The 24,135-nt window shown below is 49.5% G+C and overlaps 9 protein-coding genes across 9 annotated transcripts; 2 read left to right on the forward strand and 7 right to left on the reverse strand.

Annotated features, from left to right (window-relative positions):
- Positions 1 to 3,642: 3,642 nt before the first annotated feature.
- Positions 3,643 to 4,038, reverse strand: N7496_012631 (uncharacterized protein; the record flags this gene model as incomplete). Its single annotated transcript, XM_056705544.1, has 2 exons — positions 3,643 to 3,782; positions 3,873 to 4,038. The coding sequence occupies 2 exons, from the start codon at positions 4,036 to 4,038 to the stop codon at positions 3,643 to 3,645; spliced, it is 306 nt and encodes a 101-aa protein (XP_056549442.1).
- A 1,933-nt stretch (positions 4,039 to 5,971) lies between these two features.
- N7496_012632 (RAD52 DNA repair protein RADC) lies at positions 5,972 to 8,017 on the reverse strand (the record flags this gene model as incomplete). Its single annotated transcript, XM_056705545.1, has 6 exons — positions 5,972 to 6,963; positions 7,012 to 7,192; positions 7,249 to 7,428; positions 7,492 to 7,578; positions 7,638 to 7,938; positions 8,010 to 8,017. The coding sequence occupies 6 exons, from the start codon at positions 8,015 to 8,017 to the stop codon at positions 5,972 to 5,974; spliced, it is 1,749 nt and encodes a 582-aa protein (XP_056549443.1).
- A 351-nt stretch (positions 8,018 to 8,368) lies between these two features.
- Positions 8,369 to 9,399, reverse strand: N7496_012633 (UBA and UBX domain-containing protein; the record flags this gene model as incomplete). The annotated part of the gene is made up of 3 exons (XM_056705546.1): positions 8,369 to 8,872; positions 8,922 to 9,262; positions 9,318 to 9,399. The coding sequence occupies 3 exons, from the start codon at positions 9,397 to 9,399 to the stop codon at positions 8,369 to 8,371; spliced, it is 927 nt and encodes a 308-aa protein (XP_056549444.1).
- Positions 9,400 to 10,591: 1,192 nt separating this feature from the next.
- Positions 10,592 to 11,831, forward strand: N7496_012634 (uncharacterized protein; the record flags this gene model as incomplete). Its single annotated transcript, XM_056705547.1, has 7 exons — positions 10,592 to 10,631; positions 10,698 to 10,768; positions 10,846 to 10,868; positions 10,934 to 10,992; positions 11,054 to 11,172; positions 11,233 to 11,334; positions 11,391 to 11,831. 7 exons carry the CDS (start codon positions 10,592 to 10,594, stop codon positions 11,829 to 11,831), a joined length of 855 nt encoding a protein of 284 aa, XP_056549445.1.
- A 704-nt stretch (positions 11,832 to 12,535) lies between these two features.
- Positions 12,536 to 14,038, reverse strand: N7496_012635 (sphingolipid delta(4)-desaturase family protein; the record flags this gene model as incomplete). Its single annotated transcript, XM_056705548.1, has 3 exons — positions 12,536 to 13,336; positions 13,410 to 13,688; positions 13,841 to 14,038. The coding sequence occupies 3 exons, from the start codon at positions 14,036 to 14,038 to the stop codon at positions 12,536 to 12,538; spliced, it is 1,278 nt and encodes a 425-aa protein (XP_056549446.1).
- Positions 14,039 to 14,762: 724 nt separating this feature from the next.
- N7496_012636 (GTP cyclohydrolase I) lies at positions 14,763 to 15,617 on the reverse strand (the record flags this gene model as incomplete). Its single annotated transcript, XM_056705549.1, has 3 exons — positions 14,763 to 15,059; positions 15,112 to 15,416; positions 15,476 to 15,617. Coding segments are annotated over 3 exons (744 nt in total), but the record flags the coding sequence as incomplete, so codon positions are not given.
- Positions 15,618 to 16,245: 628 nt separating this feature from the next.
- On the forward strand, positions 16,246 to 19,677 carry N7496_012637 (uncharacterized protein; the record flags this gene model as incomplete). Its single annotated transcript, XM_056705550.1, has 1 exon — positions 16,246 to 19,677. The coding sequence occupies one exon, from the start codon at positions 16,246 to 16,248 to the stop codon at positions 19,675 to 19,677; it is 3,432 nt and encodes a 1,143-aa protein (XP_056549448.1).
- Positions 19,678 to 20,234: 557 nt separating this feature from the next.
- Positions 20,235 to 22,056, reverse strand: N7496_012638 (cytochrome P450; the record flags this gene model as incomplete). Its single annotated transcript, XM_056705551.1, has 3 exons — positions 20,235 to 21,258; positions 21,339 to 21,838; positions 21,922 to 22,056. 3 exons carry the CDS (start codon positions 22,054 to 22,056, stop codon positions 20,235 to 20,237), a joined length of 1,659 nt encoding a protein of 552 aa, XP_056549449.1.
- A 405-nt stretch (positions 22,057 to 22,461) lies between these two features.
- On the reverse strand, positions 22,462 to 23,449 carry N7496_012639 (uncharacterized protein; the record flags this gene model as incomplete). The annotated part of the gene is made up of 4 exons (XM_056705552.1): positions 22,462 to 22,628; positions 22,684 to 22,932; positions 22,986 to 23,080; positions 23,139 to 23,449. 4 exons carry the CDS (start codon positions 23,447 to 23,449, stop codon positions 22,462 to 22,464), a joined length of 822 nt encoding a protein of 273 aa, XP_056549450.1.
- Between the last annotated feature and the right edge of the window lie 686 nt (positions 23,450 to 24,135).

The following is a 24,135-nucleotide window of genomic DNA, read 5'->3' on the forward strand; positions in this document are numbered from 1 at the left end:
GATAAAAGCCAAAGCTTTCGCATACCTAATTTAGACTATAATTTTAAAGCCGAGAGAAGAAACCTCATTCCCACTATAGGCCATACAGGGAGGAGATGGCTAAGTTGGGTATGGGTTGGTCGCTCAAGCGTTCACCATATTGATATGTCACCCGTCTGGAAGGCGACATAAGAACCGCCGAAGTCACCATGGCTTGTCAGATATCTTCCAACAATGTACACGGAGTAAGGCTATTCATGCTTCCAGGGACCGAACAGGACGGACAGTTGTCCATTAGAAAGATTATTCAGCAATTATGAGTAGTTACTAGAAGGCCTTAAGGAGCGGTGAAGTTGTAGGCGGCGACGTTCTGAGAGCAGGACAGATTTCTGGCTTCGAAGACTAGCAGGCTTCCCTTTTCTGAAATCATGTCACTATCATACCTGCAGGAACACCCGTCCATAATTTGACCGAAAATAACCATTTATCTCCGGCCCGGTGATGAGCCTGTCGCTATGGCGCCAACCTATCCCAGGCCCTAAGAGCCACACTTGCAGCGATATTGTGGAATCCGGGAAGATCTCAAGGGTTTCCAACGGAGCCAATTATCATCATCGGGTCTCAAACCCGCTTGGGCGATCCTGTGCGTATAGTTAACCCCTTTTAGAAAAGGTTATTCTGTTGTGGGAACGGGGAAATGCAAAGACAAAGCCGATGCATCCTACTGAATCCCTACAACATAGTAGCCTATGTTGACCACCCAGTATATCACCACAGATGATCAAATGCCGGATTGCTTCTCCGCCTTCCGGTGGGGATCCTTCCTCTTTTCGGGCAGAGCAACCAACGAACAACGGTTTGCGTGGATCCACCACAATATTGAGCTACCGGGCACCGGCTGGGCTGAAACACTAGGGAGCAGGTGATCGAGACGATCGCAATCGGGGGCCACGGGCTAGCCGTTGAGAACGCCGTGTGAGCGGTGATTAATCTAATCGGCTCCGGGGAAAGACGACTTACGTCTGGTTGAAAAAGTACCATTCATCGATCTAGAACACTTTCTCATGCGCAAGTACTGTGATAGGGGATGTGACCATCACCTTTTGCTAGATCCTGTGGGTTATCCTCCCAGGCAATTTTTGGGGCAATCTGGACTCGGCTACTGGGAAAGTTGATTGTTTTCCGGACGGAGGATCTGTCGAACGTGTCAGGTGAACCACCTGGGCAGCTCCTTCCTAAATTGAATAAAATGGAAAAAAATAAGATAAAATGGAGACTAAGGTACTGGTATACGCAGGACAGGACAAATGTCCCTACAACGCGGTGCGGTGGAACAAAGGCGATTCAGAAGTACATATCCAGGCCTTGGATAAAGGTTCCATTAAAGGATGGCTGTCACAGATATGATCTGCGCTTCTGTATATCATTTGCAGACTTTTGAAAAGCAACTATTAGTAGGTACTATGTTTATTACATGGTATCTGGTGAAAAGTACGGTATTATTTCCCACTTTCAAGAAGTGAATAAACGCGTGTCGATTGGTCCGTTATTAATTATTTACGTATTCACTTATTCACTTATCCCTTTGTTCACTTGTCTAATTGTCCACGTGGTCGAGCGATCGAGTATAGTGTCGAGTGTCGAGTCATCGATCGATACGTCTGTCCAGTCATTCCTCTACCGTTACCCCAAACTCATTCTCTCAACTTTAGGATGATATACATAGAGAGTAGGTCAAAAAGGAAAAAAATGAAATTGCAGAGTCCAGGTTCAAAAGTACGAACGTACAGAAAATCAATTCTTTTTATTCAATTCGCCACGTACCTTCGTTTCCGAAGAGCCTCACCCCCTTCCACCCCTCCTGCTCATTCCAAATACTTATATTCGTCACAATTTACTCAATAAAAACTCCGAACGTGCCTCTTTTGCAAGGCACATTAGGTTCGACGAAAAGTCTATCTTCCTTCGCTTCCACGTCATCTCAGGAACCGATTTCCAACTTACAACCCCCTATCTTATCGAATCGGGTACCTTGGAGTTGATTCCCCGTAAAAGTGCCCCTATAAGCTTGCATTTGCGTATGTCCTCACAAATAATTTTATTATGCATACCCGCTTAGAAACTACAATCCTGCTCGTCCCCAACACTATGGAGATTCAATGCGGCTCTAGGTCCATGTCGGTGGGTCATGACTTCGGTGGAAATGAAGGGTGGGCACTAACGAGAGGCTACTGGTAGCCCAACATCTCCGATTGAGTCGAAGTACACCTTTCAGGGTGACTGCTCGTTTATGTACAGTTCCTTCGTTCCCACTGCCCTTTTTAAGTCCATCTGCACCTAAATATTCCGTATAATCAAAAACGACAATTATATTTCCTCAGATCATTGTGCTGACGCACAGGGGATATTGCTGTGAAAAATCGGAATGTGATCTATCAAGTGGTAAGTCAAAATTCCACCCGGGTGCCAGAGCGTCGGCTTCGCCTGCATGAGCGTCCCTGTCCCCACTGGTCGTAAGGCCGCTCTTGCGCTTAACCCGCCAGCTATCCTCATATCGTTCCCAGCGAGGACAGGGAAACCCAGTGTCCTTGTCGAACAGCGCTTCTTTTCGACCGATCCTTCGGTACGTTGGGTTCGAAAAGTGGACCCATGGACCCCATGCGGTGAAGGGTCACGAGGATCGGTGAATCGCCTCGATGTGACAGGGGACCGAGCGTAGTAATGTCTTTGGTCGGGGCGCCTTACGCAGCAGAAACTTGAGCTGCAGCTCGGTTTGAATAGTTAGCCTCTGGGTAAGTCATGATAGGATGATCCGGTTTCCATACCGGGCACATGGGTGGTCCCACCTAGGTAAGCATAACTACGACAGACTAGAAGGCCAAAACGTGGTTAGTCCAGCCAAGTACGTTTGTCAACCCTTCCTCTTTCAAAGATCTTATTATCCTATATATCAATTTTCTTTTTCTTTTTACGAAATTCCATGAGTGAAGTCGCCGTTCTCACCGCCACGGCCACGTAGTTCTTTAGGCGCATGGCGGATCTACTTCCGGCGGAGCCTATTTCCTGATACTTCCTTCTTGCAGCATACCATAGCCCGTTCATTTAATAGGATTCAAATAAATCAGACTGGAAATCATTCCAGAACGAAAGATGACCCGCTAGCCTCCGTGGTGGCCCATCAGACCGTTTCCCGCCCTGAAGGCCCGTCGACAAGTCAATCAATCTATTTTAGCGGTATCAGATGCTCCACACCACCATCGCCAGCACGTCGATCATGCTCTCCATCAACTGTCGCCTGCCTACCATTGCCCCTTAACCCTCAAGCTCCGTACGGGTGTACTTCGTATACAATGGATTTCCGCCCCCATCTGCGAGTCAGTCCCGTCTCGTCCCGTCCCGCTCATATCTCTCCGGTCCAAAATTACAAAGCTACCCTTGAGCTTAAACCGTACCTATGCTAGAAGTAGAAACACCCTGACCTTTTTGACGAGACTATGCATAAGTAACATGATTCCGAAGTTCACTTTTCACTTTTCAATAAAAACCCCTTTTCATGAAACACCGTAAATACTTTGTAACCCGTTTCACCCGCTTTTTTATAATCATCTATGGCTTTTAGCGGTGAAACATCGATTCCACCTCAAATCCCATGTCAAGCATCCACTATGTAGTAGTCAGCGCTGTTGATTCTAAGCACCATTCACGGTCGGGGTAGTGATCACAATCTGCAGCATATGGAACTCGCTTCCGAAGCTCACATCGCTCGGGCTTCTTCTCACGGGAACTTGTGATGGCTTCGTGGACTAGGGTAGGTCAAGAATTTGTAGTCAGTACGGTAGCACGATAGACTGGCGGTATGGGGGATGGACATTGTGTAAAGAGGAAATATTCACCTGGAGCCCGACGCCAGTCACTATCCTCCCCAGACTGCTCTTGAGTGCCCGTCTGCTCCAGACCAGACGCTGGGTCACCTTCCTGGGAGCTAATCACAGCATTGGCCTTCCCAGATTCAAATATTTTGAGACACGCAGGGCAAAGCTTGTCAGATGAACTGGCCATTGTAACAGAATGGTTTATTTTGTCGCGAACCTTATGATTGAGAGAACAAAAAATGTGTAACAGGCAAAGGAGCTCGTTCTTGGGGAGTCGAGCTTTTTAAAGCTCCCTGGTCGACTTGGCTAACTACTTCAAGCATGACCTGAACTGTAATAACTCTATGCAGACAGGTCACTATGTGGCCTCTTCTTTGGCGGCAGTGCAAAAACACCCCTTTGCACACAGACTAAACAGTCATCGAATTGATATCCAGTAACCATTCACCACTTCTGGGCTAGCGTAGTCCTACGAGGGCACACACTGGTGCTGAAACGGCCACGAGGGAGTTATCCATCAGAGCAGGGCAGATACATCTATCATAGATAAAATTATATTTCGAATACTCTTGATTGGATCCCAGAAGCCCCCCGGTGGCTGGGCGAATTGCATAACTAGAGTCTTTTATCATAATAATTGGGATTCCTATGGGAGTTCAGGTACATGCCCACCATTTCGAGCTAGATTTCTGAGCGCTCCCATTGGGGGCATCTACTCCGTTACGTGTCGATCATTTATAGTCCTCTTCTCCCCGTGGAGGTGCGCTAAGGCCCAGTACGGAGGACCGGGTCCAAGCCCTATCTGCAGATTCGTACCCACTGGGTTATTTTATCCTCATGCGAGGCGAGCTACTCCTTTCCTTTTCGTTCGGAGGGGCTAGCATCACATCAAAGAAAAGGGGGAGCGTTGTAACTCGGTATCGCAATGCTGGCCTTCCAATATCGATGCCTGGCTTCCAAGGCGTTTAGGATGTATCTCAGATGACCCGGCATGTCTGTGCTGTGTTTCCAAGACTTTCTATCAGGTTCCCCGGATATCATAGATTAGGATTTTCATGGTTGCCCACTCGTCCGGGAGATTTTCTCTAGTGGAGACCCTAATGGCTTAGACTCCAGCGCCATTTAGTCCAGCTGACGAGATTAGTGTGGCAAAGCCCTAACCTTGGCAATGCTGGCAGACTGGTGGATGAATCGTGGTATCTTGTATTGAATTGCCTTGTTTCATCCTTTGTCCTTTTCGTCAGGAGTCAGTCCCCATCTCTTCCCTTCTCAGGTGGGAATTAACCCTGCTCGCCCGGCATATCGAGTTCACTGCCGAAAGAGGTAAGAGGGTAAGAGGGTGTGGCCCCGACGAGGCTAACCAACCCCGAAAAGAAAACAACAGAAAACTCTGACTGACCCCTGCACTCCGTAAACTCGAGAATAAGCGGCTCCGTGGTACGTATTCTACATGGTAAGCGTAGGAACTGTAGGGGCTGTACACGGTGTTCGGCGCTTGTTGTAACTTAGCGTTCCCCTTCCGGCCCCATTATTCCCCATACCAGCCTTTAATTTGTTCTGACTTTTTCTGTTCTCCATCGTTATACTATATTTGTTTCTTAGGTTTCCACCATTTGCGGAGATTACCAGGGAGTAATGCCGTGAGACGTTATCAAGACGTGATCATTTTCAAGGGAGTGTACGAAGGCTGCGTTGTCGCCGCATATGCGGAGCATCTGTATAGAGGATATTCGGTGCGAACCTCTGGGAGACTACTTTCAGTCCTACATCCTATTACTAGTGAATATCTCCTTACTACACATCTTCCTTTGAAACCACAAGGAGTTTGGGTAAATCAAGTTCCGAAATCTAGGTCTACCTTGAGACTAACAAAATGTTCTATCCAAAGTTGATATTCCTCCCCCAAACATCGTGAGAAGCATCCATTTCTCAAGTCCCACGTTCAAATGAACTCGTATACCGCAACGCCTTCTTCCATTCCAGCATGCTAGACATGCAATGACGATGACGCCTTACGCAAAAGTAACGCCAGGCCGAGATACCGATAATAACAAAATACCCGCTAATTGCATAACGATGCATCAACTCGTAGCTTTTCAAAAAGCAGAAGAGAGATATACTTATTGCTGAGGAGCTCGAGGAGGTTGCTGCTGTGGCTGTGGCTGACCTGGTGCACCATCTGCCATTCGAGGCCGCTTCGGGTCATTCGGACCAGCAGGTGGAGGTGCAGTGGTGGGATTCGTGCCAGGTGAAGTATTGGCATTGGTAACGTCGCTCAAAGGCGGACGCTTGCCGTTCAGATTTTGCGGCGGGACGCTGGCCCCTCGGGTCACTGGGCCTGAGTGGGTGGCGTTCTTCGGATCGATACTTGGCCGGGTCAAAGGTTTAAAGGACGAAACGGACGGGCCTCGAGATAATGGGCTGCCGAATCCGCCTGGTGATGCTCCTGCGCCGCCAACTCGGTGCTGCAGACTCGTTGCAGGGTTGGTAAAGTCGCGAGAACGTCCTTTCTCTGGGGCGGGTGAGACGCCGTTTCCACTTCTCATTACCGCGACTGTCTTTGTGTGATCGATTCCTGCGGTTTTTCGAATAGATGGGCTCTCTGCGTGAGGGTCAAATTGTGATCCGGGTACTGGCGCTGCGTTGGGATTATCACGCAGCTGATCGGCCGCTCGGGCGGAGAAAAATCCCACTGTTTGAGGGGGTGGAGGCTGGTTCGAGTTGTCTTGATTGAAGGCTGGGCCGGGCTCTCTTTTGATCGGAGGTTGTGCGTTGGCATTCGGTTGAGGTTGAGGTGGACCCGTCGGTCTGGCACTGAGCATGTTATGTGGCTGACCTGGAGCAGCCATCGGTCGTCTTTGATCGGCCATAGATGATAGGTTCTGTCGCGCGTTTGGAGGTAACGATTGCCTTGCGGCGGGATTATTTGTGCCGCTCCATCTCTCAGGTTTTGAAGGGGTCACGGCATTGGAGTCAAATCGGCCCGGGGGTGGTGCTCGTTGAGGGAATGGACGGTTCATGGGAGTTGGTGGTTGCTGATCTGTTTCTATCACAATCTCATCGGGATTGCCCGTATTCGTCACCACGAAGTCGGCTTCGTCAAAAAGATCGCCTGTCTTTGGTCAGAAATGCTCAAGGGAAATCGATCGGCCACACGTACTGCCAAATTCACCATCGCCATCAAATGCAGTAGTATGACTAGGAGCACTGCTTCTCGCAGGCTCAGCGGGGCGTGGAAGAGGCAAGTCATCATCCTCCATTACTCTGTTATTCGGGGCTTGTTCTTTTTTGATTGGTGCGAAATCCGGATGTCGATGGAGGTCATTAACATCCCATCTGGCCTGTCCAGGGTTTAGCAGGGACGACACTTCTTCGGGACGACGGGTGAAACACTCACAGGCGCAGTCTTTATCTTGGTGACCTTGGAAAGGTAATCTTTGTCATAAACACAATTTCCCAAAACATTTCCAAAGTTCCTCAGGGCACGTTTCAAGGCATCTGTCGTCCCCTCTTTCTTGGATTTCTCGAATGCGGCTGCTTTGCCCTTGCAATTCTCGATATGACCGTAGCCAATATCCTGGCAAACAACCCGTCAGCCGGTGTTTCCGAGTATCTTTGTATAAAAATTGGGGTTTCTTACCTCGTGAAAAGACCCATCTTTGAGCGTAACCCTCACAATAACTGATAAACCAAGATTAACCTTCCCCGTGTTTTCATTCTCGTCAACCTAATCGACAGACGTTAGCCGTTAATCCGTTAACGACATTCAACCACAATACAACTCACAAAATCAATATCAACCCTCTGAATCGAGCTCGACCAGCCATTAAACCCAAACACTTCGTTTGCAAGGTTAATGCATTTATCCGCCGACAGATAATGCACTTTCTGGCCCGCGGCACCAGGTCGCGCGGAGATGTATTCGGGTCCAAGTTTCCTATCCAGTCGTGCTTGGAGGGTGGCAATTTGCATGGCAGTGTACTCGCTCATCCGGCGTTCGGGTTCCTCGAAGGGGTTCGTAATGACGGGACCTGCTCCATTGGGCATGTTAATGGCAGTGGGTCCGCCGCGATGTTGATCGCCGACACTGGGAGATGCGCGATCAGTTAGCGATTCCATGGTATCATTGATTTTGATGATTGGCGGCTGGATACTCACGCTGGCATATTTTGTGGGTGTTGTTGTGTGTTTGGATGGTGGTGATGAAAGCGTGTCTGGCGCGTCTTACTCCTCGCGCGATCGATCGCGATATCACGTGCTGATAGTGACTGATAAGCTAGGCAGCCGGCTGGCAACAGCAGAGCCTCATACGAGTTGGTTGTGGTTATTTTACTGAATTTGATGGATTTTACTGATTCTTGTTGCTGGGTCTATCAGGAAGCGTAGTTTCTCATATTCTTTAGCAAGACTTGGCTCGCTTTATATTCGCATTTAATGCTTAACACGCTCCGCTACCTCATAATTCATTCCTGGCAAGTGATATCTGCGCCAAGGTCCTCAATAGAACTGCGAGCACGCTATTGGACAACGAGACTAGCGCTAGGCACCAGACCAAGCTCCTTCAACGTCTCCCCAAAGAACTCGGCATCGAAAACCTTCCTGGGGAAGTTTTGGGTGAAGCTTTGAACCTCGAGGCCGTCATCTTGCTTAAGGGCCGCAACAACCTCGAACAGAGTCGTGGTAACGGGCAGTGTCTTCATGATATTGCCCTTGGGAGTCTGGAAGCGCAGACGAGTCTCGGTATATGCAGAGGCAGGCTTGGATGTAGCAGGGCCAGGAGCAGCGGGCGCAGCAGCAACAGGAGCTTGAGGAACGGCTACACCTGCACGTTCAGCACGTTCGCGCTCAGCCTTCCGGCGGCGTTCTTCCTTGTCGGCTTCGATCTGGGCCTTGACGCGCAACAGGTGTGCCCTGTCGTCCAATTTCTCCTGTCTCTTCTTCGCTTCCTCCTTCTGCCTCTGCTTCTTCTCCAATGCTTCCTTCACATCCTGATTCTCCTGTGTGTTCTTGCGACGGATGTTCTACCAATAGATCAGCCAATGCCCACTAATCCTCCAGTGTAACACCTACCTCATTCTGTCGCTGCTCAATCTTGTCCTGTTCAGCTTGGGCAGCCCGCTTAGCGGCGAGCTTCTGTCTCAACTCCTCCAACCGTTCCTTCTTCTGTTCTTCGGTCAAGGGTGCAAGCTCTTCGGTAGACTCGGAGAAGTCGGTGTGCTCGGTCTTGGAGGCGTGGAACTCGGCCTGCGCCTGGCTTCGGAATTTCTTGCCACACTCGTTGCAGACCAAGCTGCGGGCTTCCTCGCCAGGTTTCAGAGCAGGTGCCTCCTCATCCTCGGCTTGTTGTGATTCCTGAATCTCCTCCAGGGACTTGTCCTGGTTCTCCTCCAGCCACTCGAGCGCCCCTTGCACTATCCACGTTGTTAGGAGCGACGTAAGGAAAGACCATGAGGGATGAAAACTTACGACCACCAGTGCTTTTGACTGCCAGTTGTGCCCTCTCCTTGTCAAAGCCCATCTCGATGAGCTGATCCAGATCGGAAGCCATGGTTTGTGGTGCTGATGACAACGGCGCGGGGAAGGATGGTGTGATTGAGGAGTGGTTGCTCTGAAGCTCTGGATATAGCACCAATATTTGGATATACCAAGAGGGACGATGGTTTCGGTGATAAAGAGAAAGAAAAAGTGGTGTTCAAACCCGGCAATGGTGGATGAGAGATGGTGGTGGGTACGAGCTGGAGCTTCTGGGTGACGTATCGCGAAGGCGGCGAGCGATAAGTGCGGGCCTGCTCCCCACCTTTAAAGCGTTCCTGGGCAACTGCCAGTAATATACCTATAGAGCGATATCATAGACCCAACTGCCAAAGATCAATGTAATTAAATCTATACATCTTTTGAAATATGAATATATATACCGGTCAATCTTCCCATGTATCTATATTTAACTTTATGCAAGTTGTCGGTGACGATATGTTTCTGTGCGCTTTAACATTTGGATCTAGCACCAGGCTGTGATGTTTGCCCTGCCAAGCGTTGAGTATAAACAGGGTCCATCCTTCACATTTAACCTGCTACTAATAAAACCGGGGCATGGAGAAGGTTCATGCGGGCAGTAGTGAGCCTCTGTCAGCAGCATGTGCTACCCCGATACTAGTAACTAGTTAAACAAGACAGTACGACTTAGTAGCCGTACTGGGCCCTCCTCGATATATAAAGCTTGAGCTTTAACGGTGGCCAATGCTTGGAAGAAAGATTTGATTCTGCTCAATATCGTCTAGTTTCCTGGCATACCATTTGATCTAGATTAATCGTGTGGGAACTCCTCGTGATTGTTAATCGGCACGTCCCCACAACAGACAACATCACATGCAGTGATCACATTGGATTAGCTTCCTTGCATCCCGAGGATAGAGAGTTCTGCACACCGAGGCAGTACCACATATGCCAGAATACAGTATATTGTAGCCAATTTTTTTAGATTTCCCCACTAGGAAAGGATCGAGACTCTGTAGATCGAAATAAACGTCTTCTTGTTAAGATATGGTGACATCACCTGACTGCTGAGTCAGCGATATCCCCAAACTGGACAATAATCAACTCCTGAGGCGCAGACTCCCTTGACAAGATAACCTCCCCTCACTTTTTCGAGACCGCAATCGCAACCTCGTCGCGGCAACCTCTGATCCCGTGGAATACTCAGCTTGACTTTTCTTCCCCTTCTCCACGCCCTTACGATCACCATGTCTATCGAACTCGATCCCCCCGAGCTGGGCTTCAAGCGTGAGTGCCCGGAACTTGGCAACCTAGTCCGGCGCAAGACACTGACTGATTTTCTGAGATGTATAGGGCCTTTCAACCAGGAAGTATGCCAGATTCTTCACCTGCGCAATCCCACCCAGGAGCCTATGGTCTTCAAGGTACGCCGAGTCACTTTTGTCGAGTATTGGTCAGGCACGGCCCGCGGCTAACACGGATCTCTTTTGTTGTGCGACAGGTCAAGACTACTGCCCCGAAGCAGTATGTGCTATTCGCTACCTCCCGTATGCAATTCTGCGAGCATCCCGATTACTGACATGCGCTAGCTACTGTGTCCGCCCCAACTCCGGCCGTATCGAGCCCGGCAAGCAAGTTGATGTCCAAGGTTCGAGATCCGCCTCCGATAAGCGCCAAGAGCTGCGAAATTGACTTGATGGAATAAATAGTCCTGCTGCAAGCTATGAAGGAGGAGCCCGCTGCCGATCAGAAGTGCAAGGACAAGTTCCTGGTCCAGTCTGTTGCGGTCACCGGTGGTGATATGGAATATTCGAACGTTACCTCCATCGTACGTTATCTTCGCAACCGGGAAACACAGGAATTTGACTAATCGGATGGAAAACAACAGTTCGAGAAGGCGTCCAAGTCTGCAGTTATTGAGCGCAAGATCCGCGTGACCTGGCTACCAGCTGATTCTGCTGCGTCGCAACAGTCCCAGGCCAACGACTCGGTAAGTAGCTTCGCATACTTCCCATGCCTCGCGCGCTCCCTCTAACAATCATCTAGGTATTGGAGGATGAACCCCCTGCATACACTTCCCCCGGTGGTAACTACGAGACCCCCGCCGTCGGTCTTGCGAAAAAGAGCCCTGTCGAGCAGCCATCTCCAATCCCCGCCCCCGACTTCTCCGAGAAGTCCATCCAGCCCGAGTCCCCCCAGCCCACCGAGTCTAGCTCCTCCTTTGCCAACGCCAAAGCCGCCGTGACCAGCGCCTTCCCCTCCAGCGATGAATTGAAGAGCCAGCTCGCCGACGCCAACGCACAGATCCAACGGCTCAAGGACCGACTCGCAGATCAGGGTTTGCGCCAGCGGAAGACTGGCGGCGAGGCGCCGGCCGCCCCTGCAACGATGCAGCAGTCACACGGACAGACCGAGTCTGGAGTCTCCGTTCAAGCCGTTGCTGGGCTGTGCCTAATCAGCTTCTTGATCGCCTACTTCTTCTTTTAGACTCGTTGCGTGGATGGACCATGCCTGCGTGGTTTCCATTGTGTTTACGAACCCGATCACGTCTCAACGCCTTTCTCCCGCTTCTCAATCCCCTCCGAGCCTCATCTCTTTTCCCGTGTCTCTCGAAGAGTCTGCCGTTTTGATTCTAGCATCAGCCTTCTTGTCCTTTGTCCTCCTTTTTCCTTGTCCCCTTTTCCTTTTCTCTCACATGGTATCCATACCTCTCTTGTTCTTTTACCCGGTCTCGTGTGTGGCTCTCGACGAGTTCGAAGCCCCTTGGTCCCATTCGGTTCTGCCCCCTGACTTTTTCCTTACATTTCCTCTCTTGTCTAATATCTTATGATGAACGGACTAAGTGCTTCGATTCTCTCTCGTGTCATAAACGATAGTCGAACCTTGGAAGATAATCCATACCTTTGCTTCCATATGTACTTGCACTGTAGTTGTCTTCGCATAGAAGGATGCCGGGCTGATGAAGGCTATACTTCTGTTATGCTTCTAGACTGGTTACTTTGATATAGATCTACCGCGACGTTCTGCCTCTGTCGAATATCAAGCGTTCTGGCTCGGTAATTCACCGCGGACTATATAAACTCAACAAAGCTCCAACAGGGCAATCGTAACTTGGAAATAAAAAAAACATTTTGATTCGAGTCTACTGTCATAAAATCTCAGCTTGAGACCCGTGAAATACACGCATCCAGTTAACACTGAATCTCACTCTCCTTCCACCCATCACCCTCCTCACCAGCCGGACCCGCCGACTCAGCCGAGATACCCTCACCACCACGTCCATTCGAGGTCTTCCCAGAACCCCCACCGCCAACAACACGTCCACCCTGAGCACGCTTCACCCGACACCACGGGCCAACATCCTTATCCAGGATAAATGTCCAAATAACCCACACCCAGCTCCGATGGCAAGGCAACGGCTCATAGAACTCCTTCGCAATCTCGTGCAACTTATGCAACTTCGTCCAGGGGATAGCAGGGAAATCATGATGCTCATTGTGCAAGCCCACGTTATACGTGAGGATATTCAACGGGCCGTAATACGAGTACGTCTCCGGCGGAGCGAGACCGCTCAGAGGATGCGACGCATCGATCTTAGCACCAGGCTTTTGCTTAAGTTGCGCGAGGGACTCGGTGCCGCCGGTTTTCACGTTCGAGAAGAAGTAGTGCTCGGCGATGAAGTGGCCTGCGCAGGGGTGTAGGGATCCGGCGAGGAAGGAGCTTGCGATGAAGTAGTAGAATGGTTGGAGCGAGCCCGTGAAGCGGGTTAGGGCGTAGTCGAAAGATAGTTGGACTGTTAGGTTTAGGAGGTGGATTGAGGTGAAGGGTGGGCTGTAGATGAACATTGGGCGGACGGCGTAAAAGAGGATTTGGAAGGTGCAGAAGAATGTTTTGCCAAGGAGGGAGTTTAGGAAGAAGGCTTCTAAGGCGGTTGGGAGGTCGGTGTCTAGACCGGTTACGCCGAGGGATTTGTGGTGGGTGAGGTGGTAGGGCTGTTGTAGGGTTGTATGTTAGTATATCTGTTGAGTTGTGGATGTCCCCGGAGTAAGGAGATTGAGTGCTCACCCGGAAAGCAGCACTGTATGGCAGTCCGATAGGGAGGTTTGCGAAGATGGCTAGCACACGGTTGGCCAGGGGGGACCGGAAGGCCAAATTGTGGGAGATCTCATGGATAGCGAGGAATAGGTTCTGGTTCGCCGTAGCTCCAACCACGTATGCCGTAGCCAGGAAGCGCCAGTCAAGGATGGAGGTATTGCGGAGGAGATACGCGCAAGTCAATTGAATAGACACGACGAGGAGAACGACCCATTTTGTCAGGGGCTCTGGACCACAGAGTTTGGTGACCTGAAAGTCAAAAATAGAGGTTAGCAATTGCGGTTCAGGAACGGTGGTAAGGTACCAGGGAAACAATGGTGCTACCTCCGCAACCGCGGGCTGGAAGACTCCCAAGCCAGGGGTTAGGGGGTCTCAAACGATCTTGATAGATACCGACATACCTCTGGATGAGCCTTGATAATTGCTTGTCGCCTGGAGCGGTGTGGCTCCTCTGTGTATGTCCAAAAGAAGTGGTCTTCGACCGAGGAGGTCTCCGGCGGCGTGATTCTGGCGGAGGGGGCTTCCGTGGCCGCAGCGGACGACGCCTTGGCTGCGGACACCCGGAGATGCGGCGAGGCGGTTTCGACGACCGAAGGCATGGTTAACTAGTGTTAACGAAGGACTAACGAGAGTGATGGACGAGGAGTGTCGACATGGAGGAAATGCGCGGCCTAGAAAAGGCGGAAGACACTCCACGTGGGGCGACACGGGAGAGTTGGATGGTCCGATGGGCTTGGCTTAGTTATCATACACTCCAGGGGCGATAAGGGTTACTGTGCCATTGTAGGACATGGTAGCATCTGGAAAGGAAAACTTAGTGAATTAATGGTAGAGAGACGTGAATTAGATTGTACAATTTCTGCTCACAAACTAAAATCTAGTAAATGGGACTGAACTACAAGGTTAAGTGTTATCGATAACGAGCGCATACAAGTTCGGACGATATACATCACCACCACAATCTCCATCTATATCCTCCGTCTTGATATTTTTCATTCTAAGTAACACAAACCAAATGAGCCCTCACTCTAAATCCTAATTAGCATCGTTTTTATGTCTGCTGGCAATCGAAATGAGAACAGCTGACGATATCGGTACGACAAAGATTAAACGGAGTAGATAATGATCAAGAGCTCATTTGAAAATTGTAACTTCATGATTTGACCTGGGTCTAGTATCTAGTCTATCAACTGCCTAGTGCTTTGGAGAAGCTCAAAAAGGTCGTAGAATGAAAGGTAACATAGACGGATCGACCTCCGAAACCCCAAATGCGAAGCTGGTCATTGGCACCGTCTACGGCAGACGTAAAGGAATGCTTTACCCCCGGTTCAGAAGAGTCAAAAACTCTTCTCTGGTCCGTGCATCAGATCGCATGCATCCAAGCATACAACTGGTGGTTGTCGTGCTGGTAACCTTCTCTACCCCGCGCATAACCATGCAAAGATGCGAGGACTCCATAACAACCCCAACGCCCTGCGGTTTCAGTACCTCGGAGATCGAAAGAGCAATCTGCTTGGTCAGGCGCTCTTGGACCTGGAGTCTGCGTGAGAATACCTCGGCTAGTCGGGCAAGTTTGGAAAGACCAATTACCCGGCCATTAGGAATGTAACCGATATGTATCTACCTCATCTCGTCAATATAGTGCAGCAAAGATGCATAGAAAAGACTGTACTTTTCCAGTGAAAGGGACCATGTGATGCTCACAAAGGGAAGAAACATCGATGTCTTTCACAATGACCAATTCATCGTAATTCTCATGGAAAACAGCTCCATTGAGCAGGTCTTGGAGATTCTCCTGGTAACCCTTGGTAAAAAAGAGCATAGCCTTGGCGTATCGCTCCGGAGTCTGAAGGAGTCCTTCTCGATTTGGATCTTCACCAATACACTCAAGAATAGTTCGCACGGCTCCTTTGAGCTTCTGCATTCGATCTGTGTGTTCTTCCGGGATTGATTCTAACCGCTTTTGTGTACCGGAACCTAGTACGTACAGTTTAGTATGGAGACTCTGCACTTAAGAAACATTCTGGGTATCTTACATGGCCGACTGAGACTGTCAAGGTCAACTGGCGATGTTTGGGTACTGGGAGTAGCGAGGAGGCTAGAAGTTGGAATGGTTGTTGGATGAACATGATCCCCAGAGTCATCTGGTGCACTCGAGGTAAGCCGACTCATGCTCATGATTTGGAGATATGGGAAGGCAGTAGATGATGATAATGTACCAGGATCAATTGAGACAGGAAATCAAGGATCTTTTTTCAAGTAGCCTGGTACCTGGCGGTTTTAATGAGCAGGATGAGAAGGCCACAAAATGAGAATAGGAGAAGAAAAAAGGTGCTTTATGTACATGATGAACATGAAGAAAAAATCAGTCTTTGTCTGCCTGGACAATCAGAATGATAATTGCTGTGCATTCAAGCTAGGCCTAGACAGAAGATCGGACTTCCAGAAACTACTACGAGAGACGTCAAAGGGAGGAGGTAAGTTCTGGAATTGACGAATGATGGCAAAAATACAGAGAGACGCGATAGAATCAAACTTCGAGTAAATACAATCTCTACACCAACACAGGTAATGTTTGTTTGTTTAATTGATTGTATAAAAGGTTCTATGATACTCGAATCTTTACCTTTCCTATCGGGACTTTCCGCAGACGGAACTTCCCAACATATCATGTTATGAAGCCCTGTCAAACTTGCATCAGAATACCATCCTCACCTCCCACTTCTCTTGTCGACACATTTCATTCGCCGGTTGACTCCCTCATCTGAATCTATTCCCCATCACTCAACCACCATATCAAATCAACATGACCACCCTCCAGTCCCTCAAGCAGGCCCTGAGACAGGAGGCCGAGAGAATCGAAACGGTCTCCTCCATAAGAGAACCTCTCACCGACGAGGAGTACAGTATCGGCTTCGAAATCTTGCTGCGAGACTCAGGATGGATCACGTATCGAGACTTCGTCGTACCCCATCTCACTCAACTGTTGACCCCCATCTTGACATCGCATACTCGGATCTCAGTGCTGGAAATCGGACCTGGCCCAAGGAGCGTCCTTGGACAACTTCCTCTCGTTCTGAGACGGACAGTCGGAAAATATGCTGCTTACGAACCCAACGCGCTCTTTGCTACAAGAATGAAAGAAAGTCTTTCCTCATCCTCGGGTATGGAGTCTCCGCTGCCCTGCCTCGAGATCCCGCCTATCATTCATCAAAGACCGTTCAATCTGCACGAGAGTGAGTCTCATGCCGAGAAATTCGATGTCATCCTGTTCTGCCATAGCATGTATGGCATGAATTCAAAGGCCAAGGTCATTGAACGTGCACTCGAAATGCTCGTTCAGCGGCCAGAATACGGAATAGTCGTGGTTTTTCACCGCGATATTTCACTGAAATTTGACGGACTTGCCTGCTATCTAACAGCTTCTTTCTCAACTGGAGCTGTCTGCGTGGCCGATGATGACCTTGAATTGGACCGCTTCGCTCCTTTCGTGGCTGGGTTCACGCTACAGGATATCTGCAAGTACGAGAATCTTCGATTCGCATGGCGAAAGGTGTGCCGTACCCTCGGTCGACGTGACGAAGCCTACCTGGGTCACCTCTTCTTTGGATCTCCTGATATCATGACAGTGTTCACCAGATACTCCACTTCATTGCCAGATTTGGCGGCACAGGTGCCGTTACTGAAAGGGGAGCTGGTTGTTAAAAACCGCGAGGCTCTTTCTCACCGTCCTGCCTGTATTGTCAGACCGACGAAGATTCAACATATTCAGCAGTGCGTTCTATGGGCTCTCATGAACCACGTTGGCTTGACCGTCATTGGCGGAGGCCATAGCGGACACTGCAGGCAGCCCAACGTCGTTGCGGTCGACATGAGTGCCTTTGACAAAGTTCACATTGTCGCAGCCGGAGATGACAAAAAAGATCCCACCTCTAAGTTGGGTCCCTTGGTCATCGCCGAGGCCGGCTGTAAGGCCGGGGGTATTGTCCGCGAATCAATGGCAGCAGGGTTTACAGTGCCTCTAGGGTCCCGCCCCAGCGTCGGTGCAGGCCTATGGCTACAAGGTGGCATCGGGCATCTGGCCAGGCTTTACGGACTCTCCTGTGATGCCATTGTCGGTGCCATTATCGTCAGCGTCAAAAATGGCCGACTCCTGTGTGTTGGCCATGTACCAGCCCAGCACAGGCCGGCGGGAGCCATGTGTCCCGAATACGAAGCCGACCTGCTATGGGCCATCAAAGGTGCCGGAACCAACTTTGGTATCGTCGTCAGCGTTGTGTTTAAAGCGTACCCAGCTACCACCCACGGAGTACGCAACTGGGTCATCCCGCTAATGAATGATAATGATGCACGTTTCAAGATCAACTACTATGACCTCTACGCCGCCCAGCGACTCCCTGCGAATTGCTCTGTGGACATGTTTATCTACCAGGAAGAAGACCAGATGAGATTGGGGGTTACATTGTTCGAGAATCCCACGGCAGAGGTTAACCCAATGACCGCTACCATACGTACAGTCTTGGGATCCGAAAGGAGTTTCAAGGCTGTGGATGATATGGGTTTGTTCGAGACCGATATGTACATGTCCGAGATGCATGGTGGACACGGTGGAAACAAGATGTCCTCGTTCAAAAGATGTATCTTCTTGAAAGATATCGGCTATTCACCAGTCGTTAATTTGCTGATCAAGACCATGAAAACTCGGCCCACATCACTCTGCTATCTACATCTCCTCCACGGCGGTGGAGCAGTACGCAATGTAGCAGCTGATGCCAATGCTTTTGGCTACCGACAATGGGAATTTGCTTGTGTGATCACTGGAATCTGGCCCCGCGGTGAAGATGGAACTGAACTCGCTCATAATGTGAAGGAGTGGGTGTACAAGGTCGCCGAGGAGTTGTTACCATTCAGCTGGGGAATCTACAGCGCAGACCTCGGGCCTGGGCCTCGAGACGCAGCGTTGGCGTCTCGGGCTTTCGGCCCTAACTACCCACGCCTAGTCCAGCTCAAACAAATCTTCGATCCGCATAATGTGCTCGCTGATGCCTGTCCCCTTCGACAAATCCCAGCAACGCAGAAGCTCATAATCCTGGTGACCGGTGAAAATGGTGTTGGCAAAGATTATTGCGCAAATACCTGGGCCTCAGTTTTTAATACAAACTATGGAAACCACGTCGTTGCCCGCACAGTCTGCATCAGCGATGTGACTAAGAGAGAATACGCAGCAATGCACCCCGATGTCAATCTGGCACGTCTGCTTCATGATCGTGATTACAAAGAGCAACATCGGCCGGCGATGACGGCATTTTTCGACGCTCAGGTGGCCTGTCGACCTCGCATGCTTGAAGAACATTTCCTGGCGGTGGTACGCGAAGCTATGTCTGTGGATGTCCTGTTTATTACAGGAATGAGAGAGAAGGGGCCCCTCGTGACCTATTCTCATCTAGTCCCTGAGCACAGACTCATCGAGGTTCGCGTTCAGGCAAGCCCACAGACCTTACGGGCTCGTCGAGACTATTACGGTGCTGATGGTCGTGACAACGACAAGCAAGCCACGTCCGGATATTGCCCAACCATTGTCTTCAAAAATGAAGCGCCCGGCATTGAGCCGGTGCGACACTTTGGAGTGTGCTATTTGCTTCCCCTCGTTAGTGAGGACATCCAGCGTCTGGCTAAAATGGTGCGCCCCGTCCCAGACTTTCCACGTCCCCATATGACCTTCCAACATGTGCTCGGCATTGCAAAGCACCCGCAGGGCTTGGAAGTGTGTACACGCTTACTAGCAAGCCTCCTAATTGGTGGCTGGATTACTGTCAGTGCCATAGCGTGTTGCGAGACTGGGGGCTTTACATTTGCCTCGCCATTAGCAGAGAAGGTTAAAAAGCCAATTGCTTTCATTCGTGAAGCTGGCAAGCTTCCCCCGCCAACGATTTCCGTCACCAAGTCTACATCGCATATCTCAGCTTCAACGTCTAGCAGTTCAAAGGATAAAGTTATCGAAATGGAAATGTACTCAATTCCTAGAGGTTCTTTGGTGGTGGTTGTGGATGATGTGCTTGCGACAGGCCATACTCTTTGCGCGGTGCTGGAGCTCTTGAGCAATGCTGGCATTCGCCCGCAGGATACCGTCGTTTTGGTTGTTGCTGAGTTCCCTGCTCATCGTGGTCGGGAACTGTTGTACGAGCGTGGGTTTGGCGCGGTCAATATTAGGAGTCTTCTGGTTTTTGATGGAGTTTGATTGAAGAACAAGAGCAGTTAGAATTTTGTGTGACTGAATTGAATGTTGATTATTGTCCGTGTTTTATCTCGAGGCTAACATGTATTATCTGAGTGCTTGTGGAATGTACTGAAAATTTAGCTCCGAATTGCACAGTAATTTAATACTTAATTGTGGCGAATGATTCATTATCTCCAAATAGATTGAGATTCGATAAGGTTGACGAGGGCAGCTAGTTATAGTTGTGTTCTACCAATACACCGGATTTGACTGATGGATTGAGTAGGTTATGCATCCTCTTGAGAGTCAAGAAAGAGCCACTAGGATCTATTATCTCTGGTATATCATCTTCGGCATATCCAGCTGGGTGGGAGGGCAGAGACCAGTCGTGATAATGACAAGAATTCAATCTTGGGCTCGTATCAATTTGATACAAGGAGAACAAAATATTCACAGCGTGCTGCTTGAGCTACAAGTAACACATAGACAGATCAAGATCTTTGTCTCGAATGCCCGTGGCACCAAATAACGTTTCCCAGCAACATTCTTTATTCAATAGAGCATGACTGGTTAACAGACTACGCCGCTATATCTGCAGTGGGACCCCTCCTTTTCACACGAACAGGCATACCATCCTTTGGATGATTTGTCAACTCATTTGTGGTCACTGCCTGGTACGCCGGCTCGCCGAAAAGCCGGGTCGCATCCGCCGCATAGGCAGGTTCAATGTCCAACTCCCTCAGCGTCAACACCAGCATAAGCCTAAGCTCGAGCAGGGCTAACTCCTGTCCGATACAATTTCTCGGTCCCTGCTCGAATGGCCTCCACGCCAGCTTCCTATTGTTGACGCTGCTATCGTCCTCGACTAGCCACCGGTCAGGGAGGAAGTCGTTTGGTCGATCCCAATATTGTGGAAGTCTCTGCGACGCATTGGATGTGGACAGGAGAATGAATCCTTCAGTCGCGAACCGCTGACCAGTCTCGGGATGCACTAAGTGCAGATTGCGAGATCCAGAGCGGGTGGACGCAAGGGGCGGGTAGAGTCGGAGGACCTCCTTGATGACCGCAGCTGTGTATGGCAGTCTGTGAAGTACGGATGGGTCCCTGGAGATCATGGCAGCGGCTTCAGTTGGGTCAGCGCCGAGCAATTGATCGTGTTCCTTGCGTACACGGTTGGCTACGTCTGGATTGCCGTGGAGGCAGTAGTATGCATAACACAGTGTACTCGCTGTAGTGTCGTGGCCTGCAATGAGGAAGATTTCGATATGTGCAAGGGTAACAGAAAGGAATTCTTCGTCAACGGCCTGGTCTATAGATGCAGAGTCCACGGTACGCCCTGTTTCTTTCAAATGGGCCTCAATGGCGAGTCGGCTCATTGTCTGGGGACTTCCAGCGTGGGCTGTCTCAACCATCTGTCTTTTCAAGATTGGAATGATCTCATTACGTAGGATCCAATTATTTCTCCAGAGGGCGAGGCGGCGCAAAGGGTGGTTCTGTCGGTGGAATGGATTGGGACCGTCTGCGATTGATATCCACCCAAGCTGGTCCTTCAAGGCTTTATACAAGCGACTATCTGATGTTTGTGCACCTAACTTTGTTCCTCTGGCCATGCAATCTGGTTAGCTCTTCTTAGGCTGTGCAATTCGGACCTCTCTAGGAAGGACATCAAAATTCTCACTCACAACACCACCCGCCCGATAATATCAAACGTAGCCTTGGTCGCCGGGGTTATCAGCGGGAAAACAATAGCCGACCCTGCATTCTTCAGGAGATTATCTTTGAACACTTGAATCTCCTCGATCAAAGCTGGGATAAAGGAAAGAATATTCTTGCTAGAAAAGCCCGGGTTGAAAATAGAGCGCCACCGCTTCCAATGATCCCCTTCTGAACACAAAATGTCTTGACAGTGGGTGAAATCCTTGAATATCGAATGCAGAAGATCACTCTTAGGCATTGAGGGAGCCTGGCAGAACTGCGCAACCATATCTGGTTGGAATACTGCTAGCATGGGGCTGGTGATAGGCCAAGCGTCCATACAAACTAGTCCTTGGGCTTCAAGCTCCGGGTACTCATTGACCAGTAGTATTGGAATGATTTGCCCCGCTGTATCTCGAGGATATTTAGTCATGAGCTTGGCGAATGCTGGAAGGTGCCCTAGTAAGAAGGAATGCGGCGGAGATTTCTTATTGACGGTCAGATAATATTACAGTTGCCAGTTTGCCAAACCGGCATTATATCCAAAAGAAAAGGCCTATCCTTTCTTACCAGCCCGCTATTATTCATGAAACGGCGCACCTGCATGCGTACTCGGATCAGCCTATAGAAGAATCTCCCCAGGAGGATGACGAGGACCAGACTGAGGATCCGTTTCAGGACGGCCATTTGGATCGGAAGCTCCATGCTTGGCAGATGATGAGAAAAACGGTGGCAGATAGCATGCAAGGTCGGGAGCGCATGATTTATAGAATTTCAGAATAGTAAACCATGCATGCTCATAGGCAGCTCATGCTTGGTCGCCGTTCCGCATATTTAGTGCTGACGCCAATTTTGGCCCCCACCCGAACAAAGTTTATTAAGTCTACTATTAATTGACACAATCGCACTGTGTAGATAAAAGGATGCTTAGCCTAGGCATGACGAGCCTAAATTGGGTAGAGTCAGATTTTGCGACTAGATCACGGCCCCAAGCTAATTTCCATGGCCCAGAGCCGTAGAAATGTCTTGGCTTTTCATCTCTTCTGCGATAAAATCACCCTCTTCCGATTACAACTTGCATCTTTGCACCTACCAAACTCTCAGCAAGACTCAGTAATCCACTAGTTTATACTGATCATTATCAGCCCCATCAGCCGTGCCCAGTCTACCACGAGACGATCTCAATGCACCCCTGCTAGCATCGACCAGAGGGCTAATCCATTGGAAACTGTCCTTTTCAGCAGATTCGTCCACCTTGACCTTCGTATTTGTAGCAGCTAAATAAATTAGTTCTGGTGACTATGTCAGGGTAAAAAGGAGCCAGAAACATACCCAAACCAGTCCGATGAAAGTTGACATAAATATTCTCCGAGTGACCCCTTGGAGCTATATACGTCTCGTGCATAATGCTCAAGTGTGGATGCTGACGTGAAACATTGTTGAACCATTTCCACACCTTGAGATGCATAGGGCTGTGTGCCCAAGTATAAACATCCTTATAAGTACGGAAGTAGACGGCGACCATGAGCTGGTTCGAGGTTTTGCGCTCTGAGACGGGCATCCAACTTGTTGATCCGAGGACTTTATCATTTTAGTTTGATATTCGACATAGTCAACAGAAAGAAAACACTTACAGCCATTCTCGTGTGAGTTCTGACTCAGATCGGCGAGGAGTCCTTGCATGTACTTGGAAACCTGTTGGTAACCAGGAGCCCATAGCCCCAGAGGGCTGTATATCTGTGTCAGCTATAATCCGTAATAGTCGATCAAAATTCAAGAATCCATACTGATTTGATCGCGTCGCCAAATGTAGAACCACGACTTCATGCTCGGCGGGTTGCGAAGGTGTATTTCCCTCGCGATCGGGAATTTGGGCACTAAATTTCCCTCTCACAACGCCTTCGGCCGCACGGTTATTTATTAAACCATAATGCTGAAGTAATGTATGGATGGATCGGAGGGACAAAGTAAGTACTGCGGGAAGAAGCGCGTAGTGGGTTGGTAGAATATAGCTGAGGACACCGTGTAGGACTGCTCCGATGAGGAGCCAGGTAGTGATTGTGAACTGATCTCGAATGATCTTCATCTTTTTGAGCATGCGGTCTTATCAATTCCCTGGAGCTTCAAGGAGATAATTTACTAACATTGTGTTTTATCGCGCTGGGAGATACAAATGTCGGTCTCTGAGAGACTGGTGGCTGAAGAGGTGTGAAGGCCATTGGCTTAAAAAAGGACCACGGATCGATGGAGCTCGTGTTCGGGTGAGCATACATGAAAAGTTCCAGCGACGTCCTTTTATATTTTAGATTCTCCAAAGAGGCTAAATTATTCGCTCATACACGTCAGCATCTTACACACGTCCAAACTGCAGCGCAGGATCTGGAGGATAGACCGCCTTGTCTTCCAGCCAATAATCAAGGACGCTCGATGTACTAGTATGGCCCGATGTGCCTACATTAGGCCTAGTGCATATGCCACAGTATTGAAGGTCCATTCAAAGGCCTGGCAATACTAATAAGCCAATACCATCACCCGTAGATAAGACAAAAAGCGCCCCCATAAGTGGGACGCCCGAAGGATAAACCAGTGGACCGTGGGGAAAGGGGCTTAGAATCACAGCTTGACCTATGGAAAGCGCCTCTTTCCCTTCCCGCAAGGCTCCGCGAGCTCTGGGCAGAGACTAATCGTTTACGTTTATCATAAGTTCTCAATATTACAGGTATGATATACGAGATAGACAAATGAAAGATCATCGCTACTATTTCGTGGTAGATGTCGTTTATG

Source organism: Penicillium cataractarum (assembly GCF_028827025.1).
Source record: "Penicillium cataractarum strain IBT 29864 chromosome Unknown utg000010l, whole genome shotgun sequence".
Taxonomy (NCBI): Eukaryota; Fungi; Ascomycota; class Eurotiomycetes; order Eurotiales; family Aspergillaceae; genus Penicillium; species Penicillium cataractarum.